Below are 20,923 nucleotides of genomic sequence, written 5' to 3' on the forward strand. Positions count from 1 at the left end.
ATGTGTCTGAAGCAGGAACTTCCACATAACAGACACACAACATGGAGTTAACGTTTTTTTACCCCATCTAAAAATGTTCAGCTGCTTTCGACACATTTTGATAACAACGTCTGACAACCCAAAGTCTTTCAAATCTGAATATTTCAAGCGTCCCTCGGTAATAATTTGCATAATAGTATGTTCCCCCCACCTCAGAATATAAGAACAGATGTTGATGCATTATCTTCAGTGCGTATATTTAAAGTCCATAAATCTACAATATAAACTAATGGTTCCCCAACGGATCCGTGAATCCTGTAATATTTTCCCCAACTTTCCCAAATGACCATAGGGAACCGTTTCACCGATACGATCTAAACGCCAATCGGAATGTACGCAGACGACTGCCAGATGTAACTACATATTTTGAAAGCGACAAGGCTGGTCACAATATACCAAGGTGGCAAGCAAGAAATATGGGCGATAAGTTGTAGTCCGATAAGGCTAAATACAAATTGTGTTAACGATTATATGCCTGCACGAATTAGGTATGTGGGAAGATTTTTTTTTATTTTTCATTAAAATAGTTTAGGGAATTCACTCAATGTTTTTTGGGTTTTTTTTTTTAAACGCGGAAAATATGTCCAAGGCTTGCGGGTTTTTCTAAGGTAGGTCGGGTTACCAGAAAAACACATAAATTTTAATAGGTCTGCCTTCAAAACACAATATCTGCTTATCTCAGACACTAATATCAATTACATTACCGTTTCATACAAAGCTAATTAAACCCTATTGGAAACAAACCTTTGGATCGATAACTGCCTGTCTGGTTACATTTGCCATTGGATCATGGGAGCGATCACGAATCGGCGAGAGAAGCGCAGGTGAAGTTGTAAAATATGCAGGCCTTCAGCTGTCTCCAAATCTATCGTCATTAATGAAAAAATTATACCTTGCGGGGCTAGAATGGCATACTCGTTCATCCTTGCCACCCCTCGCGAGATCCTAATCACGCACAACACACGGGCAAGTCTTCAGACCTTGACAGGGCTTAATGCCATAAAATATATCGATTGGGGGATACAGGTCCGCCTTTGTAAGATGGTGTACACACACACACATACACATACACACAGGTTTCTATATAGGGAAATTGGTCAGGGTTTCAGCATTCTGCAATTTGAACTCTTTGTACGTAAATGTGTTATCTGACCGGTCTGCCTCCTGGCACTCACATCAGAAGAAACTCACTTTGCCTCTACTGCGACTCTAATTGTAACACATAGCCGGGAGATTGGCAATTCACACACATCCTGCAGGGACGTCACCCAATGCCGTTCATTACGGAACGGGATATAAAAATCCTGCAGAACCAGCCTCCAAGCACCGCGTGGTATGATTACCCCTGAAACACCGATACAACACACCTGAAGTCTATATATATCCTTTTCCCCATCTCAATAACAGACTGGAGCTTCGCGCTCCCAGAGTGTATATTTCGACTTGGCGCATACGCCTTGCCTCGTGTAAATGAGGTATGTGCAACGCCCTGCCTTGATTTCTTCAGGTTGTTTGGGGGACCCCAATCAAGACTTTTGTCATTTTCAATAGTCATTGCATATGCTGCAGGTAGGATGGAAAAATCTAAACAAGGCAAATGTCGAAGAAAATTTAGCATTGCTGATTCAGTTGCGGTGCGTCGGATAAAAAAGACGTCTTATTTTTGATCTTATGCGCATGCGCCGGCTAACTTGACGAGAATGATCTCAGAAATATTATTTCATTATCATAATTATGGAATGTGAATAAATTATTTATATATTTCATCTTAGTTGAAGCCAGCTTTCTTTCCTTGAAACAAAACCGAACGGGTACGGGTACGGGTAAAACTTCACATAGTCATCTCTCGGGCGTTCAATTGCAATACCGTGTGATTGTAAGGGGCAAAGTCATATTAACCGTCCGTTACCCTACGTGATCAAATCTCCTATCAAATTAACGGTCGCTATTTAGCCCTCCCAACACGCTAAAACGTCAGCACCTGACAACACCTGACGAAATCGAGCTGATTGGCTGCTCTTTTCGCCGATTCGAAAGCTGATTGCCGCTGATTGCCAGTGGAAAGAAGATAGCTCTATCGCTCAGACGAGCGCACACAAAGTAATCATGCTTTGTTCGTCAGTTGTATAGGGTACCCCCAGGCGTGCTTAAGACGCATGCAGTCTGTGCAATTTCTTCTGACCCGTGCGACTTGAACTGCCAACCGGGAGAGTCTTTGTTCAGACCTTTGGCACTTTGTAAAACTGCATGATGCGGTCTTGAAGGGCCCCGTGATCATTTCGTTTGCCACAATGACTTGTCAGTCAGCTTTACAAGTAGTCGTGTCATTTTACCAAGGGTAAAACGTAAGCTGTCAAGCTAAAGCTAGTCGCAGAGGTCAATTTGTTGTATCCACTCAGACACTTTGAACATTTGATTTTCTTATTCTATAGCTAAAGACTTCACATTGTCCGTTTCTGAAAGAAAATGACTGATGTAACACCCTCCCCCCCACCCGTTAGTTGGAAAATAGTATCAGAAAGCGAGATCATCTGGAGGTAGCCATTCATTCCCTCACTCATTCATTCATTCATTCATTCATTCATTCATTCATTCATTCATTCATTCATCATTCACATGGAATTATACACAAGCTATGTAACTGTGATCAAAGGCTGGATAGTTGCATTACTCGTCATTCGCCGTTAGTGGCGCTATAAAGATGAGAGCGATTGCCAAAGCCGTGATGTATGAGAAGGCAATTTCCGGAGAGATATTGTAATCGATCCTATCATCGTAAAGTCGGATATTCGCCGGTATGGCATAATTGTTAGCCATCACTGTTGTTAATATAGTTGTTTTGGGTCAAATGGTGGAGACTTATTTGACTTATTAAAGATAAAATGCGCCCCGGGGACAGATATTGGGACGCTCAAGCTATTACAAAATCGCCTTAGTTTTTGTAAAAACAGGGAATTTTATTTATTTTCTCATAGAGATAACACAGGTATGGTGGCGATTCTGAATTTAAAATAACCGGTTAATGTTGGGTAATATGTTTCTCTAGTGAAAATTTGCGGGTGACCCCCGATTTTTATTCATGATTTTGAAGGAAAAGTTTGTTTGATGATAGTGCGAGCAAAACTTTTAAGGCTTTCATTTTCGAGGCGCGAGCTGCCTTAAACAATAAGTCATTGGTGAAACCAGAGTTTGGGGAAGAAAAAACAGCCAAGAGATTTGCAATAGTATATGTTTAATGTGTTGTTGCATTGCTGTGTCCGTTCAGGCGAAGTATTTGTATGATATGAAAACAAAAATCGAAAATGTATTCGTCATGGAGAGTGTAACATGTAGTTGTGGAACCAGGCACGTACAGACAGCCTGATTGGATCTAAAGTAACAGCAGAAACACAGTACTGTCATTAGTAAAGATCTCACCATGGAGACAAAATAAACTACTTTTGAATCATTCACAAATTTTACCGCAGATGTCAACGCTAGGATCATGTTATGTATACTTTCACTAAATCTCCGAAGTTTAGGGCAAGGACGAAAACAAATTAGTTGACAAAATATTTTTGGGTTCTGATTTTCTTCTCCGTGCAGTGTTTGACAGGGTGAAATCATATGATTTGTCGTTGGTCAAGTTCAGGACGAGTTTCTTTGACGAATTTAAGGCAAGTTGTCCATTTGGCACATTCCTTGGTGATCTGTCCTGACCTGCATGAGGCAACTTTGGGAGTGCGAGCGTGTCCATCTTTTGAAGGTTCTGTTCGCTAAAGACCCCGGAAAGATACGGTGAAAGGTTGCCGATTGCAGCTGTCGCGTCGTTCGCCGGCGCGCTGTCGTCCACAACGGCGACAGGGGCTCTCTTCGGTTCTAGGATCTCATTGGTGAAAGTCACGGTCGCGGTCTTGCTGACGACGACCCCCGGTCTCTGGACACCAAAGTTGTCGTTATCTTCGGACGAGGTGGTGGTTATCAAGTCTTCGCAGAGAATGTTCTGACAGTGCAGGCAGCGTCTACATTTGTGACACCAGCCTTCCGTGCCTATGAGCTCATCCTCCGCCAAACAGACCTTCCTGCCGCATACCACACACGCAACTCGGAAAAGGGCGGGAACTGAACGTGAGAAAATAAGAGAACATTAATTTCTTAAGACAGCGATGAAGGGGCACGTTGAAAGTGTCAACACACATGTTGCTCGTCGACCTTCAAAAAAATTGGCACATGGGAGTTAAAAGTCTCGACTTTTGATTTCTCGTCAATTATCAGTAGCCCGTAAACACAAAAGAGAAAAATTTACCCAACACAGAAAGATTTACGTACCTATTTTTCCTCAAATCCCACCCAATTCAAAAATATTTTAGGTACTTACAGCTAAATATAGCACAATAAATTACAATATCTAGTAAACTGTTGAAATCGCTGCCAAGACCCTACGCAAAAACATGACCTTAGGCGTTGATGCACATGTCGATCAGTCATAACATTTACATATTTAAGAGTACTTGTCCCAACTGAAAGTCCCGCTTCGAATATCGACACGCACACTTACTCTACAGTCTTTCATTATGGAAAACGTTTTAATAGAACAGAGGGTCAAATCCGGCCACATGAAAAATGTTGCCTGATTATGCCTCGGAACCTTAGGGTAGTTAGGTCGGCAGAACTGTTTCTTTAAGTTATTTTTCTTTCTGTGTCTCAAACCCATAAACTACGGTTAAGTCTGGAGAATTTTCTCTAAATTACTTACAATTGCGAGAAAAAAATGTCTAGGGTTGGCGAGTTTTTCCGGCGTAGGTCACGCTACCGGAAACACTATTTTTGTTTGGCCTCTATACCGATCGCTAAATCTTAGATTTTCACTTTTTTAATTACTGACACTTACAAAGACAAATCAAACAGCCACCATCAGAATTCATTTTGTCTTCAATTTTTTTCCATCAGAATACAAATAGCAACTTTGAACACGTAAAATAGTAAAGGCATATGTCGCTTTGAGCGACAAGATCACTAAAACCATACGGTCACTGAACTCTCACTCACTGTGACTGTGATGAAAGACCAAACACACCCTTTCAAGTCCGCCGAATGTGATTCTCATTTTCTCGACTTTCTAACTCAGAAAAGGGGTCATTTGTGCAACTTTGATACTATGTGAAAGTTGAGGGGTGATCTGCATCGTTAACCGTCAACCTTTATAGAGGGCGACATTCATTGAGCCTGAAGATAGATTCCTGGGTTTTTGTTTCGCAGAACTCGGCAATTTTGTTATCCAGCATCATTATAGCACTGGAAATATTGCAACCCCGATAGTTATCAAAGGGGTAATTCTATACCTACCCTTTAAGCTTGGCTTCTCATACATAAACAACGGATTGACATCTCTGTAACACGTGCCGCTGCCGGGAACAACAGTGAAACAGCAAATACTGGCACCTTGCACCACGGCGTACACGTTGTGGTGTTTATGAGCTGTGTTCATAGCCATCTCCACTATTGACAGGCGTTTGACTTTCACCGTACTCGGACCTTTTCGTTTCTCAACGAAGTAGTCAAGCACAGCACCCCTGACCTTTGCGGACATTCTGTAGAATTTTATTTCGTCGTAGAGGTATTGCTCCGTGATGTCGTCGGGGACGGACGGGATCTTCCCTAGACGCCCGTAGTTCAACAACACTTTTAGAGGTTCGGGGTCACGGTCAATTCTGTGGATGTCATCCTTCGGCCAGTCTTCGAAATTTTCCTTATCTAACAGAAGAGCCAAGAATTCGCTGCCTAGTTTTTCAACGGTGCCGCGGGTGGTTTCCAACATCGTACCTCCGACATTCAATCGTACCCAAGTTTTGGCCCGGTCTGGAAGGGCGCCCCCAGGCAGCTGTAGCGACTCCCCTGGAAGTTCGCCGTGGTACTGCCTCGGCGTGCTAACTGAAGAGTTTGACATTTCTGTAGGAAATAAAAGAACACAATTCCGCTTAGTGTTTAATCAATGTACATGTATGTCTATACGGAAAGTTGAGCGAGCATATGTTAATGGCATCATACACAGAGTCATCTAGAAAGTTTTCGATAAAACACACCAGGTGTGAATGAACGAGTCGGTACAAAGTGTGGAGCCAGGTGAAGCATCAGAGATAAGTTCTGTATGTCTATCACATATCAAAATATGAGGTGCATATGCATTACCACCTTTCTAGAAAAGGCTGACGTTAAATTCAAATTAAGGGTGAAATGTAATAAATGGGTAGTTTTGATCCGAAGGGAAAAGAAAACGGAATCAATCATTAATAGTCTATTTTGTAATTCTATTTGACTCGAATCGATTTCTATTTTACTCGTGTCGTAAATCGATGAACATTCTTAAAATAGCAACCCGATCGATCGATATTTGTCCCCCGGGTGTCTATCGATTTGTTTACACAAGTCATTGGATAGTATTCTTAGTGCTATCGGCCGTTGGACACTGTTGTCTCCAAAATGAATCTACTGAGAATTTAAACGCGTTTATTTCAAAGATATCGATGAGAAGATGTTATAGCAATGGGGTAAGATGAGACCCATTGGCGAGTAAGAAACTTTTCGGCAGCCGTAAAAGGGTATGGCCGTTGTAGGAACTGTTGATAATATCAGTCATTCGAAATACCATAATTGACTTCTAGTAGTACTATATTAGTACGCCATATTAAACACTTCTGCCGAGCCACACAAGACTCACAGTTATTCAACGTTAAAGCTGCGAACGTTTCGGGGGAGGGTGGGGGGGAAAGCTAACCAAAGAAGAAAAGAGTGCGCTCTGTAACTACACCAAAGATGAACACACCACCAATCATGTGATGATTTCTCACCACAGAAATCTGTACTTAACTTGTGACCTATACGCACCATGATCTAACACTGAAAAGTGTTGTTGAACTTGAAAGACAACTCGAAGTACAACAACCTCACTTACCTGTCTGTCAATCTTCTTAGTCCTCCTCCCTATTGTGTGCGATAAAGATAGTTCTTAGGATGCATGAGCTTAGATTTGTAAATTGAGGTGAACACCAACGCTATCCATCGTTACCTGTGTAAGGACGTGTTACGTGAGGAGAGAGTGAAGCCAACAAATTGTGATCGGAAATCTATAGGATTAGACCATTTGAATTGGGGGGGGGGTACAGCGTCTCGTAAAAATCCTTGCAGAATATTGAGTTTGCTTCCAAAATAATTTTCTTTCTTTTGAAACAGAAGAAAGCAGACTAGTGTGAATTATCGAAAATCATTGCAGTTGTACTATCCCAGTTTTCCTTTGGGAGAAAATTTCCTTCCGTAGTTATCGAATTAGATTTCATGTGTGGTCACTAGATTGACGGCTATGGCTTTGCTGGATTGTAATTATTTTTTTAATATTTTTTTATTTGCTCATCAACGGCGCCATCAGGCAGCCACTTACAGACAAGAAAATAAAAACAGATAAATACGCTAAAATTTAAACAAACAAAAAGTACTCTAAAAATCAAACAATGACAACAACAAATTAACATGTCTTTTAAAAGTTGAATGAGATTCTTCAAAACATCGACATCGCAAACCTTATCAATCAGATCATTAAAAAGTCGTGACGTACGTCCAATCAGGCCATTTTTTGTAACATCAACTCTACAATAAGGGATATGTAATAGAGGTCTATGTCTAGCAGAGTGTCTAGGTATGCATAGACCATAAAAACCTGTACAATCTGTAGAGTCACAAGAAGATACAAGGCATTTACGCACAAACATACAATCAAATAGTTTCCTACGTAAGAACAAAGGTTGAATTTTAAAATGATTACAGAGGAAGTTTAGTCACAATTACACCAAAATGAAAAGTCACTGTGACATCTCTGTTTATGATGTAAATATCTAAGAAAACGTTTCTGAATTGACTCAATACGGTTTGCCTGACTCTCAGAAATTGAATTGAAAATGACTGTATTATATTCTAAAATTGGACGCACCATAGTAAAAACAGGTGTCGAAGGACAGCAACTTGAGTAATCAAATTAAAATTGCGTTTAATGAGACCAATTATGCGATTGGCTTTACCTACAATAGAGTCAATGTACGTGATGGACAAAAGTGAGTTTTGAATAAAAAATGATACCCAAATCCTTAATGTGAGAAACATGATCGAGCAAACAATTATCCACATGGTAATTAAACTTAATAGGTTTCTTTTTTAAGGTGATGGTAAGTACCTTACATTTGCTGGCATTCAAATCTAAGCGCCAAATTTTTGACCACTGAACAAGTTTATCTACAGACTTTTGTAAGTGCTTGCTATCATCAAGAGTTTTAACACGACTGAAAAGTTTGGCATCGTCTGCAAACAGCAAAGACGGAACAGATACAGTCATCGGCAAGTCATTTATGTATAATAAAAATAGTAAAGGCCCAAGAATGGAACCTTGTGGCACACCGGATGTTATCTGGCACCTAGTCGACGCTGCTCCATTTACTAGAACACATTGCTGCCTATTATTCAAATAACTTTTTAACCATTTCAGAATATTCTGATGAATGCCAAAATACTGTAATTTGTAGAGCAGGAAAACGTGATCAACTCTATCAAAAGCCTTGCTGAAATCTGTATATGTAACGTCAAGTTGTTGCTTATTATCTATTGCGTCAATAGCATTTTCACAAGAACAGCAAGCTTGGTTATGCAAGAGCGCTGTCGAACAAAACCATGCTGTTTTGTCGTGATAACTGAACTAACATGAGTATAAATATTAGCACAGATTAGCCTTTCAAACAATTTTGCTATAGTTGGAAGCAGCGAGACTGGCCTATAATTACTGACCTGTTCCCTGCTTCCAGACTTGTGTATTGGTATTACATTTGCCCTTTTCCAGATGTCAGGAAAACACCCCTGAGAGAGTGAGGTTACATATAGCTTCCAAACTGGGACTGTTAGTCCAATTGAACATTGTGATAACACATGATTACTAATATTATCAGCACCCTGGGCCTTCTTAACATTGATATTTGACAACAGGTCATACACCTGTTCTGTACTGATTTCAACATTTTGCATAACCTTGTCAGAAAATTGTGGTACATCACGGTTGGTAACATCAAATGTGTGGTCTGACTTAATAAAGACAGATTCAAAATAGCTGTTGAAGAGCTCAGCCTTACTTTTTTGATCAATGGCATTAAGATCACCATACTTCATTATGGAAAAAGAAATACTACTTTATAAGCGTGCTCTGACCAAGGACCAGAAGCGCTTATCATTATTTAAGATATTATCAGCTACAGTATTAATATAAGTTTTGTATTTACTCTTGGACAATTTCTTAAAAGTTGACCTCCTAATACAAAATAACTCAATATTATCACATGATCTATCATATTTCAAACGTCTGAATGAATTCTCTTTTTCTCTGAGAGCTGCAATCAGTTCCTTGTCATACCAAACAGGAAAGGAACGATTGGGCCTGAATGATGGAATATAGTCCTTGACAGCAGCAGACACTAGGTCATAGAATAAATCGACCGATTCATCAATATGTAAACCATCGAGTAGACACCAAGGCATCAATTCTAAAACTCTGTTGAGAGCAGGAAAATCTGCCTTTTTGAAGTTGTAAATGAGCCGATTGTCACGAATAGACTTTGATCTTATATGTTTGTAACTACAAGAAATTGACTCGTGATCTGATTCAAACACATTTAAACCAGATTGAACATTTGAAATTTGTGATGAGCACAAAACCAAATCCAAAACATGGTTGTTGCAAGTGTTTAACAAATTACACTGGTGAAGATTACAAGAACTTAAAATTATCGTTGCCAGTTCAAATACACTCAATGAATGAGTTTCGCCTAGGCATATATACATATGGACATGTCGGGTATGGCACATGCTTTTATTCTTCAATGGTTCGGTGATAGTTTTAAGATTGCTCCGGACTTTTCGGAGAAATTAAGAGGTGCGTTCAAAGGCGGTCTCGGTCGGTATCGAGTTCAGAAATGTTGCCCCTTTGTACATTGTATCTATGGTTAATATATATATATATATATATATATATATATATATATATATATATCTATATATATATATATGTATATATATGTATATATATATATATATATAATATAATATATATATTATATATATATATATATATATATATATATATATATATATATATATATATCCACTCTGGCCAAATATCTGAACAGCCTTAACCCTTCTGCGATCTCTTAGGGATGGACCATTTGATATCCTAGGGGGGTCTGGAAGATTTTGGGGGCATTATTTTTTTTCCACATGTTCCACGGATGTTATTTTTTTCCCTCGTGACTCCAATTTTTTTTCTCGTGACTCCAATTTTTTTTTTCGCATTCTTCCTTCAAAGAATTTTCGATGTTGAAAAATCAATCTGTTTGTCATACATCAACGGACTTGTACATAAATGCAAAGTTTATAAAGAAACTAAACTTTAATTGGAATAACATGGCACACTGACTTAACATGGTTGGATCAAAGGTAGATGTGTATATTGAAACCATCAAATAAAGAAGTTGGAAGACGGCCTGCTGAATTCAGCATAGGCATACTATAAAACTGTCTTTAATCCTCTTTCTCCCATGAACCATAAACAAACCTTACAAATGAATTTTGGGAAAAGGGGATTGACGTCTTTAGGATTTAATAGATCTAATATTTACATGTGTCCTTATTATGGATGTATTGTATAGCAATAAGATAACAGAAGTGAAATGTTGAAACATTATTTTGTTATGAATTCTCTTAGATGCATATACTGCAATGAAAGTTGAATGGATGAAGCAGTAATGAAGTCCTGGCCTTTCCTTCATCTGACAAAAGTTCAACAAGACTAGTTCAAATGAAAAACATTTCTTAGAAATCACGAAGTTTGTATTTCTGTGATTACAGCTGTTGCCTTTACAAAGCTAGCTGACCTGCAGTTCATCTCAGTGCAATCTGTCCATGTCGCAATCATACCTGAGAACAATATTATTTATTGGTCAACACACAGGAGATGATATGCATGTATCCAAAGAGTGTGTTCACTTATCTAGAATCAGTGAACAATTCAAAAAGCCAAATGAAACTGAAAATTAATTTCAAGTGGCTTTTGGAAAGACAAGATGGGTGCATGGAAATGTAAAAGTTACATCCCAAAAGGTTCTTGCTGATACTTTAATAGTTTTTTCTTCCACATTAGCTTGCCAGTTTTTTTTTTCATAAGTCATGTAAGGCAGAATTTTTTTCCCTTGTATCTGTTGGGAATTTTTTTTTTCGAAAATCTTCCAGACCCCACCAGGGATATCAAATGGTCCACCCCTTACTGTGGTTTCTGCACTCCGTGACTTGCCCCACTTCTCACCATGGCCTTCCACGATCCCACTTGCCACCCCTTCTCACTACATACCAGTATTCAGCGATCAGACTCGCTACACTTCTCTATACACACCAACCTTCCGGTATTGTATCTCTGACACTATCTGAACACCAACCTTGCCCTATCTTTCTCTGTACGCCACTCGATGACCTCATACGTCACCATGCCTTTGGCGATCGGATCATAGGGTATTCAGTAGTCATTAATGATAATACAGAAATATGAAAAAAAAAATATTATGGAAAATATGAAAATTATTAAAGAAATATGAAAAATATGAAAATTATTATTGTTGTTATTATTTTCATCATTTTCATCATCACTATGAAGCACTATTGGCAATGTTGAATTCCAGCAAAGTTCCCCAGCTGAGCTTAAAGTACTCTATCCACGCCAAGATATATAAATGTGTTACAAACAACTGATGGCCGTTTTTTTTCAGTTTGTGACCATCACAAGTTGGCATTGGGCTGGGTTTAGCAGAAATGTCAGGAAAGAAGCAAGCCAAATAAAAAGCTGACAAACCTGGAGTATTGAGGAAAAGTGAGCAAAACACAGAGACAAATAGTATATTTTAAGTGGTCTGAGACCTATAATATATAGACAAAATGAACTTCAGTAAAACAGCAAATGTTATAAGTAAAATACAAGTAAAAGTTACATGGCAGAGACAAATGGTATTGTTGAAACTTGTCTAACATCTATTATGTACAGACAAAATGAACTGTATACAGCAAAATGTTATAAGTAAATACAAGGAAAAATATGACATGGCTCTGCGTGAGGTATAGGGTGATGAGGCAGTTATTGTGCTACTGTATCACCCATACTTTACAATACGCAATGTACAATTCATATCAAACTACCCTTTGAGGTAAACATGTTTTACAAAACACAGAAAAAGACTAGCCCTAAGAACACTTCAAAGCCCAAGAAATATTGTTTTAAACAAACTTTGATGACAAACTTTGAAATCAATTTCATAAAATTACAAAATACATGAAACATAACATAACATGAAAGATAAAATATGAGGATGATATAGTCACAAAACACATAACAAATTAAGAAGATTCATAAAAATTAAAAAAATTTGTTATAAACCATTTTTTAAAAGGACTAATTGCACTGACAGTCAATTTAATTCTCAACTATAAAATATGTATTGCCACCACTTGTCTCAATATATATGGGATTGTAGTCATTGTGCGGCAACAATTACTACCGCCGCCAACTTCCACTCATTCACAAGAACTGCAACATTCTGAAAAGGTGACCGAAGTGTTATGATGTGCTTCCAGGCAGTACCAAGGGTCAAGTCCATCACTGCAACATGCCTTTCCACTCGTCCATAATCTTTGGTTGGAGTTCTGACTTTAAATGATAACAAGGCAATTTGTCAAAATCATTGATTTATTGGCAATAGCTAATTTACAACAAAACTAATTTTATTCTAAACATTTTACAGTAGAACTACCAAGTAGTAACGGCATGTCCCTTAAAGGGCCAGTAATGCTAACTTTTGATAATTTTTTTCACCATTTTTGTTTTGGATGTTAATCATAATTCCTTGCTCTCTCCCCAAAGAATGTTGATATACACAGTATTAAGCTTGTCAACTCAGGTCCGGACTAAAATGCAAATGTAAACAATAACAACACATTTTACTCATATGGAGGCTGAGTTGACGAGCTAAATACTGAGTGTTTTGACATGCTTTTGTGAGTAGAATGAGAAGTTGCAATTGATATGCAAAATAAAAATAATGAAAAAAAAATTATCAAAAATTAGCTTTATTGGCCCTTTAAGCTGATTTAACAGAGTGCAGTGTTGGCTTTGATTCATTTCAATTTGGATGGGCAGGATGCCTTCAATTGACTTTAACCCTTTCACCACCATGGTTTGTCCCAAATCCATTGTTTTCTATGGTAAAGTTGGACCTGTATACAGGGAACTGGGGTGAAAGGGTTAAGTGGAAGATTCATGGTGCACACATCAAGTATTGAGTGTAACAACTGACTGTAATTACATAATATGCCTCTTTGTACACATTGTTATACATTCCAGTATACTGTGCCAGTATAATCACGCATGTCATTTCGAATGATGAACTTTGTGATTGTCACAGTGCACGGGACTTTTCTTGGCATGTCTCTCTCCTATTACAGTCATTGTCTATTAAAGGTCTGCCATCCAGGAAAGATTCAGTTTTGTATTGGTACTTTCATGCTTTCGTTGACCAAAAACATGAGATCTTTTTGATCATTACCCGGCAGAAATACAGCGCATCTTGAGTCAAAGATGCAGGACCTAAGAAACAGGTTCCTACGGAAATGGTCTTCTCTTGCTGACAAGGTAAGACAGACCTTTTCACTTACAGGATTGGAAGTATTCCCAGAGTGTTTTATTTTAATATGTGGTTGGGTGCACTCTTCAATGTAGGTAACAAGATTATTTATGCTAATAAGCACAGGAATCATTACTTTTTGTACAAGTACCATTTTAACAGGACATTATATTTCTAAATATAGATGCTAGTGACAACCCTAAATACATAGATCAGTAATTATGACTTGGGTTAGTTGTAACATTTTATGTTTAAAATATTTTGATCAGGATAAAAGTACATTTTTAAAAAAAATTGTCATTCTTCTTACATTTTGTTGAAGACAAAGCATTTGCAGTAAGTCTTGCAAATACATTACGTTGTGTTGAATATTCATATTTTGTCCTTTTTGTTATTTAATCTTCCAGAACAAATGTAAAACTTTTAAGTGAAGATTGCTCACTACAGTCATACATGGCAAAAATATACAACAGATATCCTGGCTTAAAACAGAGAACCAAAGGGCTGGTTATGAAGGGCGTAGACTGCCATTGTAATTGGAGAAGTTTATTGGTACATCTGCCAAATCAAACAAAACTGGTAAGCCAATCCTTAAAGGAGAAGAAAACACTATCAGTGCATTTCCTACAACATATTAAAAGTTACTTAGGATATTATTAAAGTCAGTACCAAATGATGCAATGAACACTGGTTGCAAATGATCTGGAGATGTTTCAAATATGAAGTACTAGTGGTAAATACTTGGAGGAAAGAATACATAACTGTTCAGCAGGGTTTTTCATCTTTTGAAGACAGCAAACATCAGGAGACCCCTGAACAGAAAAGTTTTTTTCAGAAATGATGGACAGTGTTAATCCTCTGAAACTGTCTGTGATGATGATGAAACAGATGCGACAAAATCAATGTCATTTGTCTGAACCTGTTGAGGACCCAGTCTCCATGGTGACATAATCACCAACAATACAGTCAATGTCATCAGACTTCTATCAAAGTGTGATCATCAGTATTACATAATGCCCCAGCAAGTGAAGAATTGAAATTCTATTTAATTTTCAAAGTTTATTGTCAGGCATAAATAAAAACAAAAACAAAATCATGTAGATAAAATTATATTTATGCTAGCATGTGCCATTCTGATTGGCTAAGAGCTCGTTCTACCAATGCTAAAATACTGTTTTAGCTCTGCTAAAAAGGACCCCTAAACCAGAATATTCAAAAATCGCAAAGTTGGCATATTTGAACTGTATATATCTAATCCGCACCATGACACATTAATTACCAGCATCAAATGCACACTGTCAGATCAGAGAGCTGTATATCCATGCTTCAACAGTGAACTAGTTGTCCTAGAGGAAAATCTGCTTGCCAGGACAATTAACGTCCACAGAAAATTGGGACTCTGAAAAAAGTTAGTAAAAGATGATAAGTATGGGTAATTTCTTCTGCAGCTGATGACAAAGCTGAACTCTCTATCGATGCAGACAGTGAAGATATCTGCACTAGTTACGGTGTCAACGTTGAGACAGTCTAGAACATGGGCCAGATCTGGCTGAGTTACTAAAAGACACAATGCCACACTTAGTTTGCCACCAGATGATTTTGATTTTGTAAATTTCATAAGGAAAATTGAGGAGAGTTTGCAAGGATGCACACATTAGTAAACTTTGCCACGGAGTGTAACAAAACTCAAGATCTTTGAAGGAACTGTCACCAGTAGTCTGGTTCCCTGACCCATTTCCCCGGTAGAGGGCGTGGGGAAATATAGGGTCAGGTACCGGGTAGCCATCTTGAACAGAATTTTGTTCAAGATGGCGGAGGTTAGTCACCTGATAGAACATGCTACAATAAATATGGTTGCTACCATGTAAACGCCGGTCAAAATTCGACTGGATCAGAATTATGTTAGAACACCGGTATCCGAACCAAAAACATTGGCACGTCGAGACGGGAAACATAAACTGAAAGGATTAATCCAGAAGTACGGGGAAATAGAGGTGATTGAAGGCTGGCTGTGATATCGCAGCAGTACTTGTGGCGTGTATCGAACGCGCTAGGGTCATTGAGGTCATCGCCGACTGTGGCGTGACCCCAATGACCAGAGCACGTTCAATACACGCCACAAGTACTGCTGCGATATCACAGCTAATTGAAAGCAAACTTTGTTGGAACTGTGAACGACGATTGATTTCGATGGATAGAATGGTGTCCGAATTTCGTGAAAAATGCCAGGCATCATGTGGACGTTCTAAAAGTATCGAGAGGTGTGCTAAATCACAGTGGCTAAATCATGAAGATCAAAGTCTTTCTTTCTACCTCCACGGCTTTGTGGTACAAACAAGAAGTTGGTGTCAAGTGAGCCTGAAAGTGCGAAACCCAAGAAACACGAGAAAAATTACAAGCGTTACTTTCATCCAATCACAGCTTGTTTTATTTTAACCCAATAGCGCCCATGTTTACATTAGCCGGTACCTGACCCTATATTTCCCCACGCCCTCTACCGGGGAAATGGGTCAGGGAACCAGACTATGAAGGAACTGTCACCAGCAGTGAGTTGGTAAGATCCCCACACATATTTCTCTGATGTCAGAAAGTGGTGCTGCTAGACTCAAGTCATACCGCGCGCAGTCAAGGCTTTCCACCCACATGGTAGTGAGAAGGCTGGTGTTGCCTGTCTCATATCTTGATATCTAGATGGAGTAACTTGATGACAATCTTAAACGTGCAAGTTACCAAGGAAACAGATTTAACATCCTGTTTTATGATGCAGCCACTCCGAATTACTGCTGGAAACATACATTCCTGGAGAAATGTCCAAATCCAAATAACCTACTTTAGGCTGTACAGGAAGACCTACAGTTAATTAACAGCCAACTAAGAAGCATGTGGTTGTATATTTTGGCCGTGAAGGTGACAAGGGATTGAAGAACTTTGAGAAGATAGCATTTCAGTCATACAAACCAGTTTATGCTCTCAGAGTCTGGGACTGTCTGCTTGGTTCGTACAGCATGTAAAGCATTTCATATCATGGTAGTGATGAAGCCGGTGTAGCCAGCTATATAAAATCCTATTTGCTTGGCAAAGAGAACTCACTCAAGCTTGCTGGAGTTTCGATTGAAATTGTTTCAACGTGATGTTTATATTGCTGGTGCACTATATTATCACAGGCATCATATCACTCAGTTGTAATAGTTAAGTGTACATGTACATGCAAGTGGCCAAATCCAAATGATCTGCTGTCATGGAGGATATCAAACAGAAATCGCTCATTGCAGGGTTGAGAGCTTAAGTCTCATTGACAAGATAATCACAGGGCCATTCTGGAGATTGTGAGACCAAAGAAAGCGTACTTAACCTTAACGCCTAGCTGCTCAAGATGAAACTGACCATGGAAAGATGGATGAAAGATGCAGCCTCGCTGCTGGGAAGGCAAGAGTCTTTTTTCTAATGTCAAAGTTCAAATAGATAAAATCTATGGGGATCCTCTGAGAGAGAGAGTGGCAATACAGAGCTAGACAGCTTAACCCAGCAAGCATTAAAAATCATCATACACTCTTTCACTACCAATTCTGGAAAGGCAGGCTGCAGATCATCTGCCAGGTGGCAAGTACTGGACACCATCTCAAGACACACTAGCACAGGCAGCAAATGTACCAAACACTAACCTTGTGTCTGAACGGGACTTTGTTGTCCTTGACACGTTAGTGCGACAAGAGCCTGCTTCAACAGTAATGGCTTTTGAAGCACAAACCATGTGGATGAACAACTGTATACTACACACCATGGTGGCCTATAGGAAATGATTTAGTGGTCTTGTGCCTATTGGACGGCCCTGGGTAAGTCACATGTTTTGATACAATGTATTTTTTTTTTGGTCTACTTTGGCGGGTAAACTTTGATTATTTTCCCCACATTACAATGGATGTGGAAATAGCGAACAAGTACAGAGAGAAGTTGGCTGAAAATTCAGCTTTGGCTGGGAATGGGGAGTGTCAGATATGGTGTGGTGCCATGAAAACATCAGGGAAATATGGTGTCATCGGTAGTGAATTGTGGTTCACCGTTTATCATACATGGTGAATGACAATACAGTAAGCGTGGCAAAAGACCTGGATGTTTCACATTCATGCCATAATTCCTTCTGCATCAAAGCTCAACATCTTTCATTGAAGCCACACCATATCAACAACGGACAGTTTTGCAAAACCAAGCAGCAGTGCTTAGGCCACGGAATTTAATGCTTCATGCAAGCTGACACTGACACTCCTCTTTTTGTTTTGATAGCAATAGCCTTCCATATTTTCATTATCCTTGATTACCCAAACTGCACTTTGGGGCTCTCAGCACGGTCTGGGGAAATCCCATTATAAAATCTCAAAGCAAGAATGTGCAACATGAGCAAGAGCGATGAATACTTGGAGCAACAGATCTATGATGCAATTGTTATGATACAACTATAATCAAAATCTTGAGCTCACAAAACCCCCAAATATGAGATAAAAAAGTCATCATTGATGACACAGTCCCCACTTGTTAATGGGTAATTTGATTACAAGTCCTTGAAGAGGATAGAGTCGTGTTCATTAATTCGGTCTGAGATTATACCTGCTCCAGATAAAACTGACCATGGAAAGATGGGTGAAAGATGCTACCTCGCTGCTGGGAAGACAAGGGTCTTTTTTTCTGATGTCAAAGTTCAAATAGATAAATCTATGGGGATCTTCTGAGAGAAAGTGGTGATACACAGCTAGACAGATTAACCCGGCAAGCATTAGAAATCATCATACACTCTTTCACTACCAATTCTGGAAAGGCAGGCTGCAGATCAACTGCCAGATGGCAAGTACTGGACACCATCTCAAGACACACTAGCACAGGCAGCAAATGTGCCAAACACTAACCTTGCATCTGAACGGGACTTTGTTGTCCTTGACATGTTAATGCGACAAGAGCCTGCTTCAACAGTAATGGCTTTTGAAGCACAAACCATGTGGATGAACAACTGTATACTACACACCATGGTGGCCTATAGGAAATGATTTAGTGGTCTTGTGCCTATTGGACGGCCCTGGGTAAGTCACATGTTTTGATACAATGTATTTTTTTTTTGGTCTACTTTGGCGGGTAAACTTTGATTATTTTCCCCACATTACAATGGATGTGGAAATAGCGAACAAGTACAGAGAGAAGTTGGCTGAAAATTCAGCTTTGGCTGAAAATGGGTAGTGTCAGATATGGTGTGGTGCCATGAAAACATCAGGGAAATATGGTGTCATCGTAGTGTATTGTGGTTCACCATTTATCATACATGGTGAATAACAATACAGTAGGCCTGTCAAAAGACCTGAATGTTTCACATTCATGCCATAATTCCCACTGCATCAAATCTCAACATCTTTTATCGGAGCCACACCATATCAACAACAACAGACAGTTTTGCAATACCAAGCAGCAGTGCTTAGGCCACGGAATTTATGCTTCATGCAAACTGACACTGACACTCCCAAAAAAGGCACAATTCTTATTGTTTTGATAGCAATTAATGGCCTTCCTCATTTTTGTTATTCTGGATTACCAAGACTGCACTTTAGGGCTCCCAGCATAGTCTGGGGAAATCCCATTATAACATCTCAAAGCAAGAATGTGCAACATGAGCAAGAGCAATGAATAGCAACAGATCTATGATGCAATTATTATGATACAACTATAATCAAAATCTGGAGCTCAAAAAAACCCCAAATGTGAGATAAACACATCATCATTGATGACACAGTCCCCACTTGTTCATGGGTAATTCGATTACAAGTCCTTAGTCACTAAATAAGCCAATTAGTAATTAATCAACTGGATATTGCCACACTTTTGCATCCTATTATAAAACTGAACAGATTAAAACCTGCACCACATTTCATAAATGATACCACTAAGTGTCAATGAACTGTATTACAGCACTGTGAGAATGACATCTGTACCAAGTTTCATAAAATTTGATGTGTGACTCTCCACAGTGGGTGAAGAAATTTTAAACCATCCTCTACACCAGCTGAACTACACCCATCCCCGTCAGTGGTGGCATACTTAATGAGTAGCTGGTGGAGACAATGAGTAAACTCGGACAGAGGCTCATGTGAATTTTACATTGGCAGTAGTTTTCATGATTACCCGGACAACACCATTGCCCTTGCTCTAAGCCAAGCCCCGGTCCAGCATAACTTGTTATGAACAACCATCCTGATGATCTAATGTTGGTCGGTATTGTCCTCACACGCGATGCCAATGCGGCCTGCCCCACTTGCCTACACTTCCGATGGAATAGGAATTATACTTTGTATCAGTTTGTATTGAAATAGGGCTGGGGCATACCTCGTAATTCATTAATGTCTTTCAGCCCCTCGATTCTCTGTGACATGTCGGATCTGCTTCATTCAAAATAACCATTCGCAATCCAACGTTATTTGACAGTCTCTGCATGGCACTACGCGATGGGGGGTCGATGTCAGCCATAGCAAGTCTAATTTTGGTGTTTCCAACTGGGCTGTCTTGAATTCCAACTTGCAGCGCCATGTTAGGGGCAGCTGCTTTCGCCCCTCTCCGATCACTTTCAACATCCTTGTACATATTATATGCATCTGAAATGAAAGTGCAATTTTTACTATTCAAGATATACTTCCAACAAATGCCTTTTTTGATTTCTTTGAAAATTGTGAACTCAGCAGATGTACATGCATTCACCAATGGCACTGTGTTGCTGCTGACACGCGTTGAACATATCGACCATTTTTTCCTTGTCGACAATTGCCATACCTCCATGATACTTCCTGTCACTTTCTAATTGTGATTCTAGATACTTATCTGAAATGCTTGGCTGAGCGGGCCGTGGCCTTAGAAGTTTCCCCAACGTGTCAGAGTGTTCAAGGGATGGAGATGAGCTATTCCTCACAATATGGTAAATACCCAAGGGCAGGTCAAGCCTCCTCCAGCTGGTTAATTTGAGTGGAGTATTTTGTGGACCAGCCTGTAAACTCTGCCTTCTACTGCTGTACATTGTGTGACCAGCTTTAAAACCTGTTTCCAGACGTTTCCTCCTGCATTTTATAGCCAAAGTGTTTGCAGTCAGTGCTTAGAACTGTAAGTTTTGTAACTGTCCGACTAGCTAAATG

At 39.2% G+C, this 20,923-nt stretch overlaps 1 protein-coding gene across 1 annotated transcript; it reads right to left on the reverse strand.

Moving 5' to 3' along the window:
- Window positions 1-3,445: 3,445 nt before the first annotated feature.
- Window positions 3,446-7,107, reverse strand: LOC139130454 (uncharacterized). The gene is made up of 3 exons (XM_070696244.1): window positions 6,971-7,107; window positions 5,365-5,967; window positions 3,446-4,140 (listed from the first exon to the last, which is right to left on the reverse strand). The coding sequence occupies exons 2-3, from the start codon at window positions 5,963-5,965 to the stop codon at window positions 3,557-3,559; spliced, it is 1,185 nt and encodes a 394-aa protein (XP_070552345.1). The 5' UTR covers window positions 5,966-5,967; window positions 6,971-7,107; the 3' UTR covers window positions 3,446-3,556.
- Window positions 7,108-20,923: the final 13,816 nt, after the last annotated feature.

This window comes from Ptychodera flava, chromosome 4 (assembly GCF_041260155.1).
Source record: "Ptychodera flava strain L36383 chromosome 4, AS_Pfla_20210202, whole genome shotgun sequence".
Lineage (NCBI taxonomy): Eukaryota > Metazoa > Hemichordata > Enteropneusta > Ptychoderidae > Ptychodera > Ptychodera flava.

What these genes read in the sequence shown, in the direction of transcription:
- LOC139130454 (XM_070696244.1), bottom strand. Translation starts at nt 5,965, where the DNA reads ATGTCAAACTCTTCAGTTAGCACGCCGAGGCAGTACCACGGCGAACTT. An exon ending in TGAGAAGCCAAGCTTAAAGG is followed by an intron (nt 4,141 to 5,364) that starts GTAGGTATAGAA and finishes TCTCACGTTCAG; the next exon opens with TTCCCGCCCTTTTCCGAGTT.